This window comes from Anomalospiza imberbis, chromosome 25 (genome assembly GCF_031753505.1).
Source record: "Anomalospiza imberbis isolate Cuckoo-Finch-1a 21T00152 chromosome 25, ASM3175350v1, whole genome shotgun sequence".
NCBI classification, from domain to species: domain Eukaryota; kingdom Metazoa; phylum Chordata; class Aves; order Passeriformes; family Viduidae; genus Anomalospiza; species Anomalospiza imberbis.
The window spans coordinates 4,007,231-4,026,091 of NC_089705.1; the positions used below are offsets into that span (position 1 = coordinate 4,007,231).

The window sequence follows — 18,861 nt, forward strand, 5'->3', positions numbered from 1 at the left end:
TTGCCAGAGCTTGTTCAGAACTCAGCAGGGACAAAGCAAGCAGAACCGGGTGGAAAACAGGATTTCTGCCCCCTCTCCCCCACCTTTTAAAATATTTTTTTAATATATATCAACCACCCCCTTCCCCAACTCTTTGAACTTTGCTACATTTAAAATCTTTCACACCACAGAGCTAAACAGTGGCCAACAGGCTTTATTTATTAAAAAAAACCCAAAAAAACAAAAACCAAAACACCCTAAAACTACAGCTACAGAATGCACATCTTCCCATTGATTGACACATGCAGAACGAGTCACTCAGGCCCACAGGGCTCACTCAGGTCCTCAAGTCCTCCAGACTTGGGCTCAGACCTGCCTAGGGCAGCACTGCTGCAACTTGGATCCTGAACTTCAGTGCTTTCCCCCCAAAACTCCAGCCCTGTGCCCGGGGTGGGCTCACACCAGCCCCGCTCGGGTGCTGGCCCAGGGCTCACCAGGGGCTGATGCTCCACCTGGTCTGAGGTCAAATATCCAGTCACAGGCAAACCAAGGAGAGGCTCTCCCTTCCCTCAGTCTCAACCAGGAGTGCTTGGCACTGGACAACTAATTGGTGATAAAGTTCATTTTTTATGCACCCTTGTTAAACCAGCCCCATTCCTAGTGCACAAACTCAAATCAGGGATCTTGGATCCTACCACCTCCAACAGGTGCTCAGGTGCTTTTCAAGGTGCCAAGGTTCTCCGTGTGTGTTGGGTCAGTCAGAGTTCACTCTAAAAAGGGTTTTTGTGTCTTCTCCCTGAACGAGTACTGAGAAAAGCAGCGGTCAGTCTCCCACCCACATGTCCTGATTTTATTACACAAGTGAGGTATTCTTTAAAAAAAAAGTTTAAAAACATAAAAGAATCTTTTTGTTTTTTTTCAATCTAAACCTTTCCTGGCACATGCCAGGAACAGGATTCACTTCAGTCCTATTTTCAACAGAAATTAAAAGAGGTTGAACTTAATTTATGAGACATACTACTGGCAAGGAGGTTATAAAACTGTTTGAAGATGTTCAGTGTACTCTGGTACAACTGAAAACAACAGCATTTAGAAATGTAAACTTTCATTTATTTACAAGCTTAAAGACTGAAGGAAACAGCATTTCCTATTGCTGAAATTTGGAGGGGGCTGGTTCCTAAGCTTTGGGACAGCAGACAACTTAGCAGCAAACCCCACACAAGTATCAGAGACCACAGTGCAATCCTTGGGCTTCTCACACTCCTCCTCAGTTTAGGAATAAACTTTATTCTGCACTAACTCAGGTATACAATAAGGAATCTAGTCTTAAATTACTATGTTCATGGATTAAGGGGTACCAGGGAAACCAGGTCCCTGTTCTGGATTACAGGTTGCAGCTGAAAAAAGCCAAGCAGATTAAAAACCCTAATTTCTAGGCTGGGACAGAATCAGCACTTGAGACTCACACGGGTTCAACATGCTGTAAATGCAGTTGTGTGGGCAACCCAGATTCCCAGGAAAAAAACAGTTCAAAATGCTGGTACAAGTCCTCAGGTTGCCTGTCACACAATACATTTCAACTGCACACGTTGGCCTTTCCTACACGGAACACCCAGTTTCCAAGCTTATAAAAAATGTTGTAGACAGGACACCAACAGTGAATATAAAACAGTTAAAAATAATTCTTAAAAAAAGCATGGAAATGTGTCTTTTCTAATTTGTTTCAGAAACTGCCAAATTGTGTGTTCAGAAAACGACACGAGAATGTTGGTTAAACTCATGCACAATCCTCAGCTAGAAAATTACACTGTTTGGGGGGGCTTAAAAAACAAAGATTTATTGCCAAAGTTAAACCTTCTATGAGAAAAAAGTTTTAAAATCACTTAGATTTATCAAACCACACAGCAGCATAAAGTGGGCACTTTTGTAAAAGTTTGCAAAATACCTAAAAGCTAAATTTTTTTTTTTTTGTTTTATCGTTTTTAGAGGGGGGAAATGATGGTTCAGTACTTGTTACGATACCATGGCAGTATTATTTATAACCATTATAATTAAAATCTACTGACAGGCATCACTATTGGTTATATTACACATTCACAGAACAAGAACCACCTATTAACTCGCAGTATAGTGCAATTGCTTTGCAGCCCAAGTCTGCAGAGATTAAAAAGATAATTAGTAAAACTGACAAAAAACTGCAATACCTGTGAAAGTTATGTTTGTTAAAAGGCATTTACAGTAGTGAAGTCTAAAATCTCCATAAAAAAATCTATGGCCCCACATGACAGAAGGATTACAGCGAGCTGGATAAAACATTTTGCCATCACATCATACTCACGAAGCAGGGCACGGAGACAGAGCAGCAGTCACCGTCAGCTCATGGGATGAGGAGAACTGAAAAAAACACAGCTAGCAAAAGATTTGATAGAAACCTTTCGTGCCACGTCCTTGAAAAATTTCAGGATGATCGGCCTTTGCGCTTTGAGGTAAAAATTCAGTCCAATGCATCAGAAAAGACAAGTCTATGGATTTCTAGTACAGAAAACAATGAAACAAATGGCTCAATTGTGTTGGTGCATCAGACGTTGCAGTGAAGAACAGATTCAGTGCGACTGTCCAGAGCTGCTGGTAGTGGGCAGTCCGAAATCCCCCGGCCCTGGGTAGAGCAAGAGGCTTCCAAACACTTCAGGACTGCATGGGTAGTTGTTTTGCCTCATCTTCCCAGGTGCTCTCAAGCGAAATACATGGTGTGCTGGGTGTCGTGGTGGATCTGCACGGCCTTGGCCAGCGCCTGCGGATCGCGGCCGTTGCTCTGCCCCGACACGTGGCTGCCCTCAGCGCTGTGAGCAGACACACACCCATGAACAACTGGGACAAGCAGCACAGCTCAGCTTCACTACCTGCTTACCAGGATGATGAAGCCATTCCTTACCTGTCGTGATCCTTGTCCACAAGATGGTACCTGGCCCGAAAGGCCACCAGCCTGGCGTAGTAGGCGGGTGCGGGGATGGAGACGGAGCGGGTGCAGCGCACGTACGTGTGGCACAGCTGGTACGTCAGCAGCTGCAGCTCGTCTGCTGTGAAGCAGTTGTCATCCCACAACACCTGGTAGTGGGAGGGCCGGCTGGTTCCCTGCAGAGAACAGGTGAACAGTCAGCTGGAGAGCAACAGCAAGGACAGAGGCGGTACCTGCAGGCTGCACCTTCCAGCAGGCACCGAGGAGTCAGTGCCCAGCAGGCACCGACAAACTCTGAGTCTGCCAAGTGACAAACAGAAGTGACTTTTCCCATGGGGACAACTACAAGGATTTAGTTGCACAGCCTGAGCACAGCAGAGCTGACATTACCTGAATTCCTGCATGGCTACAGAGGTAAAAGTCAAATTCAGAGGGATGTGTGATGGTGCTGTCCACAGTAGTGCCTGCTGGTACGTTGCCACTTTTACCCACCTAGTGAGAAAGGTTTATTATTAGTCCATGGGCTTTTTTGGAAGTGACCCGAAAATGCTTTCAAAGGTAGGCTCCATTGAAAGCTGCTGGAGAATTTACTGCTCAGAAAGGTGGAAAAATATTAAGGTCGTTTACACAGGAGGAATGAAAATGTTCTCTGTGAATTCATTTTTAGAAACTTCGCCAAATCCAGCTGGTGTGTCATCAGAGGAAAATAAAACCCTTGCCAGCACCATTAAAACTGCAGAGTGGGATAAAGCCTACACAAGTAATTCAGGATCTGAAAATGCAAGTTCCTGAGATAAATTTATTTCGTTCCCTTGTTTGCTCTTATACCCTGGAGATCTGGGTTTTTAAGCAAACCTCAGATCAAGCGCTTCCCTAAAGAGGGTTCCTCAGCTGACCTGTGCATTTGTGCCACAGGCACATCTTAGATACACATGGAGACAGAACAGGGAACAGAGTGAACAGCCAGGTCAGCTCATCATCAGGAATCCCGGACTATAAAAACCCAGGCTACATCTCCAGGTACACAAATACTGGGATACTGAGCACACCTATTCCAAAAGGGGGAACAAGCTGTTCCATCTGATGTAGAGCAATAAAAAAAGGAGGAACTGGTTATTTTGGTAGAGAAAGCCTGTTACCACCCAGTACTGCTGCTGCTTTAGTGGGCAAGACGGATCCCACCCCACTGAATCAAACAATCCCACTTTCCTGTGCCATCACCTCCCCCTCATGGAATCAGTACTTGCCCTTTCAGTTTTGTCAGCACAGAACAGCCTGGTGTGATGCCTTTTCTGCACAACAATGTAGGTTATTCCAGGTCTATAATCTTCTTCCAAACTAATGCAGGCCTTCCGGATGGCGATCAGCTCTGGCCAAGCTACCTACAAGCAGAAGATTTAACTATTATGCGATGGATTCAGTAGGCATTGGATTACTTTTTTACCTGCGTACAAATACCGTATGGTAAGGGACACAATCAGACTGGTAAATGTACATTGTGCTTGCCCAGGACAATTCAAGGAAACTTAATCTTTCCAATAACAAATATAATCCACACATAAATAATTTTTTTTTTTCAACAGCCAATCCCTTATAATCCACATAACTATATATCAATCCCTTTTCACAAGCAACAAAAAGTTATCAGGCAATACCTGTTTCATCTGTCCTTCCGACACTCCCCCTCTGTAGTAAATGATCCTCGTGGGCTTGAAACGAGTGGATTTGTAGAACTGGATCAACAGCTCCCGCACCATGTTGGTCAGGTCCTGGATCACCTCCTGGCTGTAGAGCAGCTCCTGGGAGGTCTCCTGGCGCGAGGTCTGCACGCGCACCGTGGCGCAGTAGCGGCTGGGGTGCCCGTCCATGCTGCCCACCACGGCCGCGATGGACGGCTTCTTCCCATCCCCGGCGGGAGGGTGAGTGACATCTGCTCCCAAAAAGATCACTGGCTGCTGGAACACTGAGGGCCTGTTTGATAAGATTAAGGTTTATTAGTTAGAATCACAGAATTCCGGAAGGGTTCGTGTTGGAAAAGACCTTAAAGCCCAGCCAGTTGCACCCACCCAACCCTAACCTTGGTTGCTCCAAGCCCTGTCCATCCTGGCTTTGAACACTTCCAGGGATGGAGCAGCCACAGCTTCTCTGGGCACCCTGTGCCAGGGCCTCACCACCCTCACAGGGAACAATTCCTTCCTAATCTCTAATCTAGACATACTCTCTTTCAGTTTGAAGCCATTACTACAGTCCATCTCTGGCCTTCTTGTTGGCCCTTTTGGGTACTAGAAGGTGCTGTGAGGTTTTCACACAACCTTCTCTTCTCCAGGCTAAATAACCCCAACTTCCTCACCCTGACTTGAGAGGAGAGGTGGCCTCTTATCAACTCATAATAATAAATAAGAACAGCAAAAAGAAAGAGGGCCAGGAACAAAAACCAATCACAGCTGAGGAAGGTGCATCCAAAGCACTGAACAGAAATAAAACCTGTGAGAGTCTTTAAGGGCAAAATTCTCTGCCTCCAGCACTTACAGTCCAGAAAGAATAGAAAGTGACAAGGACAGGATCAAAGGCAGACCAAGTTACAAGCATTGATTCCTAGTCACTCCTCCTCACTCCTTCTCTTTCAATTTGGACGCAAACACAGGATGCTTTTGGAGGTGGCAAGAGGAAAAGGTACACTGAGTGAATCCAAAGGCAGGAAAGAGACAGGAAAAAAACTTTGGTGAGTTTGGTGGCTCTGACTCCCCTTGGCTCAGGGCTTACTGGGAACACTCCAAATGCAGACATATCCTCCACTGTCCACTCTAGACTGTGGGAATTTCTAAAGCATGTTTTATTTTGGAAAGTACCATTTTAGCAAACACAACAAAACAACACCATTTTCCTTGACAATGCAGACGTTACAAAGAGCTTTTGCTTGACTCTCACCTTTGATGAGGTACCAGCACATTGTTGATTCCTCCGAGCTTGGCGTTGATCTTCAGACACAGGTTGGACAGCGTTTGTGGAGAGGTTTTGACCACGTTCTTTACTTGAACACACTGTGTGGCCATGCCTAGAAGAGTATCTCCGACCCGTTTGACTTCAGCTGTGACAGAAAATAAGGCAGTGGTTCCTGCTTGCTCTTATTTTTTTCAAATGTTACTGTAATTCAGACCCTTGAAACTTCACTGACAAAGGTTCAGTTTGCTCTTTGGTAATACACAACTTCTCCAACCAGGCCTGACAAACCAGCTCCAATCTTTTTAAAGAGAACCCATTGCCTCCTCTGCCTCCTTCCTGCCACCCACTTGCACTACAACTCCTGACCACTTTACAGCCCCTTCTCCATACCGTACACAGGCGTCTTCCCAGGCAGAATCACCACGATGAGCTGCAGGCCAACGTAAGTCAGCTTTAAGTGTTTGAACATGGGCTCCACGCTGTCTGCACCCTGGGCGTACTTGCAGAAGCAGGGCTGGCCCTGGATGGGCATCCCGGCGTCCTTGGAGATCTTGCGCAGCTGGTCCGTGAAACTCCTGAAATAGAAGTGGGTTTGTTTCGGCCTTCTCACTGTGGTTCACTCATCAGTTTTATCAACATGCTCTTTCTGCTATTTCACTACAGTAACTAGATTTTAGCAATTCTATTCCCATCAGGAACTCGCTAATATCACTCTAATCCTCTCTGTGGAAGGTCATCAGCTACTATAGTTTTACAAGCCTTACAAAAACAGACATTTGAGATAAACATCCTGAGGCAGACTCCTAAACTAATACTGATGCTCTGGAATTTTTCACTTATTCACCTAATTTATCTGAGCATTATTGCAACCAAGATTTTTACCAATCAGTGGTCCACAGGACCTTTTTCTTTAGGATCCTGTAGAGTAATTTGAAGGGCAGGGGAAAATCAATTTATACCACACATCACCTTTCAGAAACATGAGGAAAATACACCTTGAAATAGAATCCTGAATAAATAGGAAAATACTTACTTCAGCAAGTCTTCCCTGCATTGTTTTTGAGGAGCAAAACAGGCAACAGCCCAAACTTTAATCTCAATGCCAGCATAGAACTGTTTCCCTCTCATGTCCCACACGCCTTGGTTTGGTGTGGCCACAGTCTTGTTCTAGGTAAAAATCAAAGGCAAATTAGAAATCAAGTGCTGCTCCATTTTGACTGTAGCCCACCAGAGGAAGCCTCATGAGAAGATACACAAAACACCTCATGAATTTCAATAACCTCAGGATAAGGAGTTTTACAAGATATGGAAACTCACCCTGCCTCCATACTGCAGCATTGGGGCTGGCAGAACTCTGCCTGTCAGCTCTGTCATTTCATTGTGGACAACAATTCCAAACTCCTTCAGATACGGATCAGGCCCACCAACCATACTGTTGCTCTTCACCTGGGGACAAGACAAGTACTGATTTCACTACACTAAAGCTTCGAGTGACTCTGTCCTCTTTGTCATCAACAGCCTTTCTGTTTAGAAGGATTTGTTTTAACCAAGACAGAGTTGTTAACTTCTCTCTTGGTCATGTTCCTCAACATCACCTGCTCCAATGCTCTGGAAAAGCCATGAGAAGTGACAAACAGAGACTGTGCAGCTGGAAAAATACTCACCAGTCTGCTGATCTCCTCCTGCCTGTCTGGGGCAGACCTGGCTGTTGCTTTTATCATGGTCGAGGTCTGATTGTCCGTGAGCTTCTTGATGCACCTCTGGCCAGCCACGATGTTACACACCTGCACGGGAGCAGGGAGAGGTGCTGTGACACCGTTTAACAGAGGACACGCACAGTGCAGGACTTGGATCCTTACCTCCAGTGGCAGGTACGTGTGTTTCTGCTCCTGTCCCACTTGGAGACAGGGCAGGTGAGGGTATTTCAGCTGCAGACTGTATTTCTGCTTAAAATACTGAGCTACTGTGCACTCCATGGCCTGCCCATTCTCCAGCTGCAGAGGGAACCTAGAAATGACATTTGTTCTGGTTAGACTTTGTCAGATTTTTTTTAAAGGAAAAAATGGTATAAAAAAACCTATTCCAGACTACCTTCAGCAAATCTCTATTTTCCTTAGTTAATGGATCTCTTCTTTATGAAAAGATTTTAGACTATATACTGAATTTCTCATATTTTAGCTATTTTAAAAATAGGAGCTTTTGATAACTGCATTTAAAAACCAGGATATAGCTCAGTTTTCCTGGGTGGAAGGAAATAAAAAAGTAGTCAAAACCCACACTATTCCTCTACTGCACTAAGACTAAGCATTCCTGTAAAGCCCCACAGCTGCTTCACCTCCACAATCAACTATTCCTGCATAAAGAATATACCAAATATATTCCAGATATATTTAACAGGTTGAAGAATTTAAGAACTGTCAGGCAGTGCTTGATACATACGTCTGGTGGCTGGCTGGTCGCCGGGTAACATTGCAAACTCGGTATTTTCTCTTCATCTGGCCACAGTGGGTCACCTCTACTTTTAGACCTGAAAATACAACAGAAAACAAATTCAGGGATCACCTTTGAATAGGATGAAGGAAAAAAGGGAACAGCCCAGTTCTCCATGTGCCTTGCATATTTTCATTACGACATATTATGAGCAGGTTTCAGTATTTTCTTGCAGCAGCTTTAGGACAAGCTTTTACCTCTGATTTCTTTGGTAAACTTGACACGCTGGGAGTCTGTCAGAGGTTTGCTTTGTTCACTGATGTTCTGGATGTCCAAGACCTCGCACATGAACTCAATGATAGGCTGGGCACGATAGAAAGCAGTCGCTGACACTGAGATAAAAAGATAGGACAATTAACTGGGCAGCACAAAGAACTCTGTTACATGAGCGAGACAGAATCTCCTACACACCATCGATGTTGAGCATCATGTTCCACATGGCAGGACGGACCGACTGGTGGAAGCCAAACCAGACCTCCCTGCCCCCTCCCAGGGGGTGGTAATAACCTTCAGGGGGGGAGAAGAAGGAGCGACCCACAGGGGTGTACCTGGAAAAAATGAGAAAATTAATACTCTGATCATTTCTTTCTGATATGCTTTTTAAACTACAGTGTGTAAAACACATTTCTACACATGTTATAACTGTCAGAGCTGATTTATGGCAAGCACACAAAGCCTTGTCTGACAGGGCAGCTGGAAAGGACACAGCAAATTCCTGTCAGAAACATGACCAGCAGACACAAGTCTAGTTCAGATCACATTTCCCTATTCTAGTGCAAATTTGTAAGGCAGGTGTTGAATTACATGGCTGTATCCCTCATCCCTTCTACCACAGGAGTGTAGTGGGCAGCAGAGCAGCAGCAAGGAATAACAAACACAAAGGTTAAGATGGATAGAAGACATATCCAGTCAGGAAGGCCCAACGAGTACCCACCTCATGGAGGGAAGGTGCCGTGTGATTACATCCAGTGCCTGTACAGAATCTTCAGGAACTTCATTCAAGTGCCCTGCAAGAGCTTCCAGCAGCATCTGAAGGCTGACGACTGACACCCACTGAATGGAAACTTTAAATGTCTGGTCCTTCCCCTCTCCTGGAAGTGTAACCTCCATATCCACCTGCCACAGGCACAAGAAGATTAAGCACAAGCTTTTGTTATGGATTGCAGACAGACACAACACTCAGCAATGGTACAGTATTCCCCTAGGTGTCCTTTGAATCTGTACTTTTGATTATTAGTTTGTGTAATGCCCTTAAAATATTACAATTGGTTCCCTCAGGACTTTGAAAGTTGGTCATTTATTCATCTGAGAAATTGCACTGAAGTATCTTTAAATGTAAATTTTAAGCAGTGATTAGTATGGTGACATCAAAGCTCTGGAGAACAGTGAGTCATTTTTTTAAGTCAGCCAATTAATAGCAAGATGTTTTGTGAACCAAATGGGAAGGCAAGAAAACCTTTTGGTCATAAAGGAGACTCGCTGAGAAACACAAATCCCAGAGTTCTGGTGCAGCACTTGGGATGATTCTCACACCCCACAGCCCAGAGGGTAACTGTGAACTCATCCTGGACATCCTCCAAGGCACAACAATGACCAGATCCCTTGGGAGATCAGAAGATGGGGGGAAGTTTTGTTTAGAGCTGGGGTGCACATGCAAGGCAGGAACAGCTGATCTGGTTGTTCCAGGAACACAAGGACATATCTCCACAGCACAGCCAAACCCAACCAGAGTCATCATCAGCTACAGTGACTTTATCATTCAGCAACAGAATGGGTCAGGGAAAGGGAAGTTCCCACCAGGGTGAAAAAAAAAAAATAGTCTCCTTGCATCTATAAGAGCAAAATGTAGTTCTCATGTCTTGTGATATTCTGCAACTGAAGAACTGGGAATCAGAAACCCAAAGACACAAACTTCAGTAAAAAACCTGTGAGCTTCCTAGACTGGTCCTGATTATCATTTCCAAGACTTCACCAATAGGTGTGACAGAATTTTGGGTTTATGTCAACAAAAGAACACTTTTCAAATGACACTGTAACAGCTTTCCTGTGGAAAAGTTAAAGCAACACTTACTCTGTCCCTGCCAATGGGTAAGGGGTGTGCCGTGTACATGTTCCGCTTCCCATCGTACCCGGGCTGCCGATCCCCAAATATCTGCATCTTGAAGTGCCTCACCATCGTATCCACCACCTCCCTAGGCAGTGATTCATTGAGTTAAGTGGAAGAACAGAAAATTCAGTAATTGGCTTACACAATTTTAAATGATTTTTTCACTTTTTCTTAAAGGAGCAAGATATGAAAAACAGTAATGCACCAAAGCACCTCGAGGTCACACCAGAAGCTGTGAATGTCACCTCCAGGTTAAGACACCCAAGTGGCACACACAGGTGTCTGTACAGGTATCTGTGCTGTCAGCAGAGCTACACACAAAACAAGCAGAGGAACCTGGAGAGATCTTCTCACACAGGAGCAGACAACCTACAAGCCTTGGGGTGAATGGAAGCACTCTATGGATTGATCCACATGTGGACTCCAAAATCTACAAGCTGAAATGCCCCCCCTCAGCTGCTACACGTTTGTGTAACAGACTGAGGAACAATTACCAGGGACATTGACTTGTAGGCTGTAAAATAAAACCAGCTGGAGGTCAATGCTCACTACATTTCCCAGAGCCTTCCAGATTACAGGCCAATTGCAAGAATATTATAGTTCACTGAAAAGCAACTGCTGACCACAGTACAAACACAAATAGGCCTTCAGCAGATGGAGAATTCCTAGGATGCCCAGATTCCTTACATCAGGTATGTACACTTAATTTAAATCAATAAACCTTTATTAAGTAACTCCTACCTGTTGACTCTTCGGGGGCGTTTCTCTGGTTTGATATCTACATCATAGTGATAAACATCAATCTTGGGGATCTGAACCTGGAAGTGGTTGGCCAGGAGCCGGATGGGTTTCCCAACAGTGCCCAGGCCTGGGCGACGGGGCGGCTGGAAGAGGCTGGTTGGGGGCCCTAGGAAAGTCAAATAAATGTGTGTGAGATGTGATGGCTCACTCCATGCACCTCTCTGGTGTGCTATGGGTGACATTTTGACTGGGCAGGAGAAAATATTAAGCTTTTTGAGGCTGCAAACAGAGGTGTTCAAAGAGGCTCAGCCTTCCAGCTGCTCAGAACTTCAAGGTAAAAAACGTGTTCCCTAAAGCATGTATAAGTAGGTGCCATAAATAATTCTTAAAATTTTAGTGGCATTTATTCATGACTGTGGTTAAGAACTTCACAGAGTCCTGAGAGGGAATGCAACCATACAGACATTATGTATTTTCATGTAATGCAAAGATAAATACATCCCTACCTCCATTTCTAAAAGAAACCAGCAGCCACAAAAGCCACATTTTGTCATTGTTTTCACTACAGGCCTAACGTTCAGACGTCAATGATCCAATTTAAAATTCCAACGTAAAGACAGGAGTGAGGAAAGGTTTAGGCTTTCCCCTAAGTAGAAGGATAAGGGAGAAAGCATTAGACAGGTATGGACTCCTACAGACATGGAAGAGATATTTTATTGGGACAAAAGAAGAGCTTCAGGAACAGATCTAAGGAGGAAATTATTAGAGGCCTGGAAGCATTACTCACATGCAAGCTGGTCACTAGGGAAGCCTTTAGTTACCCTCCTCAAAGTGTTAAGATCTGAGATACCATGTTAACGAGATTAAACTGACTATTTTTTAAATCGATCAGAGCCTCAGCTGACACTGCACATAAAGCAAATGACATTGGTATATTTTCATGGGTTTGTCTATATCTGAGCAAGGCTCAGTGTGATCAAAGTGTCTTCCCTCTGTTGTAGAGTAGCAAAGGAGAGAGCAAGCACTCTCACTGGAATGCAATAATAAACCTATCATAAAACTTAGGGCAAATTTAGCATTATAACCTGACAGCGTCCGTGTAAGGCAAAATCCCAGTGTTTGTACCAGCAGAAAGGAGAGGTAGGTGACTGCTATTTGGGTACACTTCAGGGTGCAGCAATAAACTTTAACACAACCATAAAGTAAACCCAGGACCAAATCCCAGGAGATTCCACCCTGGAGTTAAAAGCCATCCATTGGCTACTGCATTATCCAATAAAATTACCAACCTAAGGACACCAGCCCTGGAATATTTTTAAGCAGAGAGAACACGGAGCATGTAAGCAGCTGAAGCCCACCGCCGTGTCAGCTCTGCCAAGCCGCAGTGGCAGGGGGCTGCTGGGGACAGATATCCCACAGGACACGTTCCTGGCTCCACACCCGCCTGACGGATCATGCTCCGCCACGGTCAGACCAGTTGTGTTTAAAAAAAGTTACAGTTTGTTGTTTAAAAAAACTACAGCTGTCTTGACAAGCATGAATCATTGAGGGCAATCAAAGTTTGCTGTGCTTATTTGGATACGAGAGATGATCCATTAATCCCATGCTAATTAGTCTGAAGGAAGTGCAGGCACTGACCTCCTGCAAGAGATTAAATGACAACTATATTTACCCATTTTCCTCCCTTGGTATTGACAAGGTCTGCAGACATGCACAGTAATGCTGCCCACTGTTCTGACTGAAGGAAATAAAACTTACATCTCCTCCTTCCTAAAGTTATTTCTCAAAGGATTCTAGAGAATCAGCTACAAACTGTTTTCCAGTTTGAAGCCAGGCTGACCTGGCATCCCAGGATTTTTAACTGATCAGCCTGGGTTGTATGTGCTGTTATATTTTAATTTCTCTTACCCTACAACCATTATGTACTAAGCACCTCAACCGAATTACTTCAGACAGGAAGCAGTTTTCAAAACTGAAAGAGAATCTGCTTCTCCAGCTGGAACTCAGGGAGGCCACGATACATCATACACATACAGCAGGCTCTGAGTCAGCCCTCACTACCTCAAACTCTGGATTCTTCTGGAATTGCACCTTTGTGTCAATAAACGTTTTCTATCACACCAAAATTAATATCACTTTGCTTATACCAATCGTTTGAATGGGAACTTGATGGGTCAGGTGTACAGGCCACTGAGGGCTAGAATTACATCCTGCAGGCATTTGATGGGAGAATAATCATGGAATAGGACACAAGCAGGAAAGCACCACATACAAAAACCCACCAATATTCAAGCGAAGTTTGTTAGAGAAATAAACAGCCGTGTTTTCAGACAGCATCACCTAAAACTCTCAGAAATAGCTCAATGTCAAATATGAAACTTGTCACTGCACAGGTTGCAGGGCGCGCATCGCTGTGACACTACAGCCCTGCCTGTCCCCGTCCCCTCGCTGTCGCTGTCCCGCTCCCAGCCCCGTCCCGTTCACCCCGGGGAGGGCGAGGTGCGTCCCCCGGTAGCCCCGGCAGCAGCGAGGCCGTGAGGGCATCGCCAACCCGCACGCAAAGTTTCGCGACCCGCTGCGGCTCCTCCGCACCGGGCAGCGCCGGCGGCTCCGAGCGGGCCCCGCTGCAGCCGGGGAGCCCCGCCGGGCCCGCGGCCTCCTTCCCCCGCTGTCACGGCCCGACAGGCCGCGGCCCCCGCGCCCCCCCGCGCCTCTCACCGGGTCCCAGCGCCTCCATGGCGGCGGTGGCGGCCTCGCTGCTCTCGCCGCCGGCCCCGCCGCCCGCCCCGGGCCCCGCCGCCGGCCCCGCCGCCGCCGCGTAGCGCTTGATCTCGGGAATATTGGCGGCGGGGTGGGGGTCCGGCGCGGACACGGGGGCGGCGGGGCGGGAGGCGGCGGCGGCCGAGGAGGAGGAGGAGGATGAGGAGGAGGCAGCGGGGGCGCGGCGGGGAGCGCTCCCCGCGTTCCGCTTCCCCGAGCGGCGGCGCGAACAATCCCCGCGCTGCGCCCCCGCCGAGCCCGCGCGCGCCCCCGCCGCCGCCAGCACGCGCCCGAGCGCGCTCCCGGGACGGGGATGAGGAGGAGGAGGAGGAGGAGGAGGAGGAAGAGGAGGAAAAGGAGGAGGAGAAGGGAGGGAGGAAGAGGCCGCTCCGCGCTGCCCGGCGCCGCCGGCTCGCGCACGCGCGCCGCCCCCCCCCCCGCCCGCGGGAGCGCGCACGCCGCCCGCGCGACCCCGCAGCCGCAACAGGTGACAGCTCAGAATCACGGAATCCCCGAATATCTGGGGTTTGAAGGGACCTCTGGAGATCGTCCACTCCTAACCTGGAGAATATCTAGGGCCTGGAGATTGTCCACTCCTAACCTGGAGAATATCTAGGGCCTGGAGATCGTCCACTCCTAACCTGGAGAATATCTAGGGCCTGGAGATCGTCCACTCCTAACCTGGAGAATATCTAGGGTCTGGAGATCGTCCACTTCTAACCTAGAGAATATCTAGGGCCTGGAGATCGTCCACTCCTAACCTGGAGAATATCTAGGGCCTGGAGATCGTCCGCTCCTAACCTGGAGAATATCTAGGGTCTGGAGATCGTCCACTCCTAACCTGGAGAATATCTAGGGTCTGGAGATCGTCCACTCCTAACCTGGAGAATATCTAGGGTCTGGAGATCGTCCACTCCTAACCTGGAGAATATCTAGGGTCTGGAGATCGTCCACTCCTAACCTGGAGAATATCTAGGGTCTGGAGATCGTCCACTCCTAACCCCCTGCCAAGGCAGGGTCACCGGAGCAGGTGACAGGGACGCGTCCATGTGGGTTTGGAATGTCTCCGGTAGGGAGACTCCACGCCCTCCCTGGACACCTGTTCCCGTGCTCGGCCACCCTCAGCATAAAGAAGTTCTTCCTCATGCTCGGGTGAAACACTGTGGTTTTGTTCATGGCCATTGCTCCTCACCCTGTTGCTGGACACCAGAGAAAAGATCCTTTTCAGTGGTGCCCAGCAACAGGGTGAGGAGCAATGGCCAAGAACTAAAACACTTCCTCAGCATCAGGATGAACTTTCCGTGAGGGTGGCCGAGCACTGGAACAGGATGCCCAGGGGGATTACGGAGTCTCCTTGTCCGGAGAGATTCCAAACTCACCTGGACGCGTTCCTGTGTCACCTGCTCTGGGTGACCCTGCCTTGGCAGGATCATTGGACTGGATGATCTGCAGAGGCCCACCTCCAACCCCAACAATTTTGTGATTTGGTGAAGAGTCTGGCACCATTCTCTTGGCACCTGCCTTTCAGATATTGCTGTGGATTGATGGGATGCCCTCTCAGCCGTCCCTTCTCCAGAATAACCAGGCCCAGCTCCCACAGTCTCTCCCCAGCAGAGATGCTCCAGACCCCCTGTCATCTTTGTGGCCGCTGCTGGACCCCCTGCAGTATCTCCTTGTCTTTCTTGTCCTCAGGAGCCCAGAACTGGACACAGCACTCCGGATGTCCCTCACTAGGGCTGGGTGCCAGGATTCCCTCCCTGACCTGCTGGCTCTTCCTAGGGTGCATTTCATGCATGAAGCCCTTCCAGAGCTGCCTCAGTAGAGGTGAGAGCTGCTGCCCCTCAGGCACCAGGAAGGAGGGGATTGTCTGTCTGTACCTCCCCTGTTCTGTCCCAAAACCCAACACCTGTCTGCAGCTCTAATAATTAACCCAGAACTCCAGCACACTCTGTGACAGCTACCCTGATGGTGCCTGCCTGCCCACGGTGGTGCTGCTCCAGCTTCACCAGTCCTCCACTGCTCCCCAAAACCAGGGAATTCTCCCTGCTCAATTGATGACACCCTGAATAACTCTCAGTACCAGCTAAACAGCCTCAGTGGGGTTTAAAACACCTGACAAAGCAGGATTTGTACAAGACAGGTGAGCCACAGCACTGAACCTCTCAGGGTTGTGACCACCAGCCCTTGAGGTGCTCTGTGGACACAGAACGGCTGAGGATCCGTGAGGGCTGGAGATCCATGAGTGGCTGGCACAATCTTGGCCATCACCCAGGAGCTGCCTGGGAAGCATTGGGGGTGGGAACCCGTGGTGTTCCACTGACCAGGGCGTTCAGCTCCCGGGGAGAAGCCAAGGCCATGTCCCCTTATCCTCACAGACAATAAATTTGTCCTCTGTTAAAGAGACAACACTTCCAGTCATGCGCCATTAAATAAAGGGCCTAGGGACTTTTTGCCTTTTTAAGCAGTTTACGCTATTTTAGCAAGCTGCTCCCTCGTGCACCTCCTGGGTTCTGTTTAACCAACAGCTCTCTGCTGACTCACCAGAAAATCAGAAGTCAAAACATTTTATAAATAATAAATGCTGAGTCCACTTTATTTGCCTTTTTTAACCTGTGGGGCTGATATTTTCCAAGTTGAAACATCAAAATCTGTTTTAAAATGAAATGAAACCTGAGATTCTCATATAGGTCTGAGATTCTCTCATAATTCCCTGACAGCAGTTGATGAACACCTGAGGAAAAAACCAGTTTTACCAGACCAGTAACAAACTCCACAGCATCTGACAACATTTCCATGCTATTATTCAGCATATCTGTGCATAAAAAACACATATGTAGGGAAACACAAATAGTACTTAAAAAAAAACCCACCAAAGATACAATCTCTGTCTCAAGAAATCTCCAACACAAAGGCTAAGATGTTGAGTATGATAACTAAAGCTTTTACTCACTGCATTATAAATTCAATTAACTTGATAAATATTACACACATAGTCAGACATCCCCACAGAACCCTATTTCTCTAAGTTAACCCGGCCTTATATTGAAAACAGCCACATTTCCAGGGTCAAGACTGGATTTAGGAATGACAGATCAGAGTTATGACAGGATTATCTCCGAGGATTTCCTTCTGAACACCTCATCTGCTACAAGCTGGGGAAGGAGTATGTTGTTTAGTAAAAAAACAGATTCCTAAACTAGCTTTCAGAACATAAACGTTTTAATAGGGGGCTTGATCCAGCGCTAAAAGTCTGTGTGACATTTAGAACCTCCTTAATGGCAAACATTTTACCTGCTCCGTGGCTGCCTCTGTGTGCCAGGCATGAGTAACAACCCAGGCTCAGAAACTACCTAATAAGACCAATCTTTTTGTCACCTTTTTCTTGTCAGCTGACTCTGAGTCTCATCCTGACGAATCCACGGGAGCGCAGCCCTGAGGAGGTGTGTTTGTGCAGAGCCAGCATCTGTCCCTCTGTTACTAAACTCTAATTATTAAACTAATTACTGTAGCTCCTTGCAGCAGCTAGAAGAAAGCAGAACTGTGGTGCTTGTGGTGGGTTTCACGGACATTTGCTTTTCTCACTTCCTTTGTTCTCAGGCTTGTTGGCTCCATGGGAGCTGTCATGGTAGATCAGTCTATCTGCTCCTTGTCCCTGATGATAAAACCATAACAATAAAATACCCCAAATAAAAAAATACCCCCAAACCTGACCAAACACCCAAAACACTTTTTATTTTTTCCTCGCCTTCAGTGATAGCAGATTCCCACTGGGTGACATGGAAGGAAATGTATTGCTGTGGCAGTGTGTTCTACAATGTAATTGTAATTATGAAAAAAGTGCCAAATACCCCCAGCTGTGGGTCAGAACAGGGTCCCTGACACTCACCCCAGCTCAGGGCTCTCCCTCCAGCTACTTGCCAAAGAACTACAGAACTAAATACAACAAAAATGGATAAAGTAGAATATTTTCCTACTTGGATTGATTCTGTACTAGAATATCCCTGTATGGGCCATTCACCTTGCTCTTGGACTTGATGATCCTTATGGGTCCCTTCCAACTTCGAATATTCTGTGAAATCTGTGAAGTATAAAGTGATTTCCATCTGTTGAATAGTTCTTCATTGACTTATGTGTTTTCTGTAATTTTTTCTGGCTTCAGAAGCCTTTTTTTTTTTTTCTTCCCTTAAGGAGCATTAAGCAGCAAGGTTAAGTAAAGAAGTCTTTAAACAACTACATAATGATGACTTATGAGAGGGAAATCTTAAATCTTTTGTATGTAGAGGGAATATTCAAAAATTCAAGGTAGAAATTGAAATAAATTGAAAGAATTTACCCAAAAGGTTTGAGCCTTCATTCACCTAACATGAGTGGGGTTGGCTCAGAGTATGTCTGTACAGCAGCCAATGGAAAATGCATGTATTTTATTCTGTAAATAGGACACTGCTGACAGTAATAGCTGTGTGTATCTAATATCTATGAGCTCGACTCGTGTGCTCTCACCCGCACGGTCACCTGGAGACACAACATGTAACATATCCCGAAGATCAAAACGAAACACAGGCTCTGTTTAACCCATGAAACAGCGTGAAATGTTTTGGCAGCAGAGCCCTGTCCCCACAATGTCGATAATCGACAGAGCTGTAAATCCCCGGGCCCTTCACGGCCCCTCACTTCTCCTCACATCCCCTCCTGATCCCTCACAAACCCTCTCGTGTCCTCATGACTCCTCTCAGTCCCCCACGTCCTGCTCGGCCCCCACGTCCCCTCACGATCAGCCCTCACGATCCCTTCTCGTCTCATCTCAGCCCCTCACGGTCCCTTTCGGCTCTTCACGGTCCCTCACATCCCCTCGTGTCCCCTGATGATCCCTCACATCCCCTCAGGG

At 46.8% G+C, this 18,861-nt stretch overlaps 1 protein-coding gene and 1 long non-coding RNA gene across 2 annotated transcripts; both read right to left on the minus strand.

Annotated features, from left to right (window-relative positions):
* Positions 1-1,938: 1,938 nt before the first annotated feature.
* LOC137462372 (protein argonaute-4) lies at positions 1,939-14,392 on the minus strand. The gene is made up of 18 exons (XM_068172652.1): positions 13,935-14,392; positions 11,217-11,382; positions 10,440-10,560; positions 9,303-9,484; positions 8,780-8,916; positions 8,566-8,700; positions 8,318-8,405; positions 7,738-7,885; positions 7,543-7,662; positions 7,196-7,324; positions 6,912-7,045; positions 6,269-6,453; positions 5,864-6,023; positions 4,591-4,906; positions 4,183-4,317; positions 3,326-3,427; positions 2,912-3,111; positions 1,939-2,819 (listed from the first exon to the last, which is right to left on the minus strand). Exons 1-18 carry the CDS (start codon positions 13,951-13,953, stop codon positions 2,711-2,713), a joined length of 2,586 nt encoding a protein of 861 aa, XP_068028753.1. The 5' UTR covers positions 13,954-14,392; the 3' UTR covers positions 1,939-2,710.
* Positions 14,393-18,380: 3,988 nt separating this feature from the next.
* On the minus strand, positions 18,381-18,732 carry LOC137462297 (uncharacterized). Its single transcript, XR_010993656.1, has 2 exons — positions 18,682-18,732; positions 18,381-18,631 (listed from the first exon to the last, which is right to left on the minus strand). It is a non-coding gene; the product is annotated as an uncharacterized lncRNA (long non-coding RNA).
* Between the last annotated feature and the right edge of the window lie 129 nt (positions 18,733-18,861).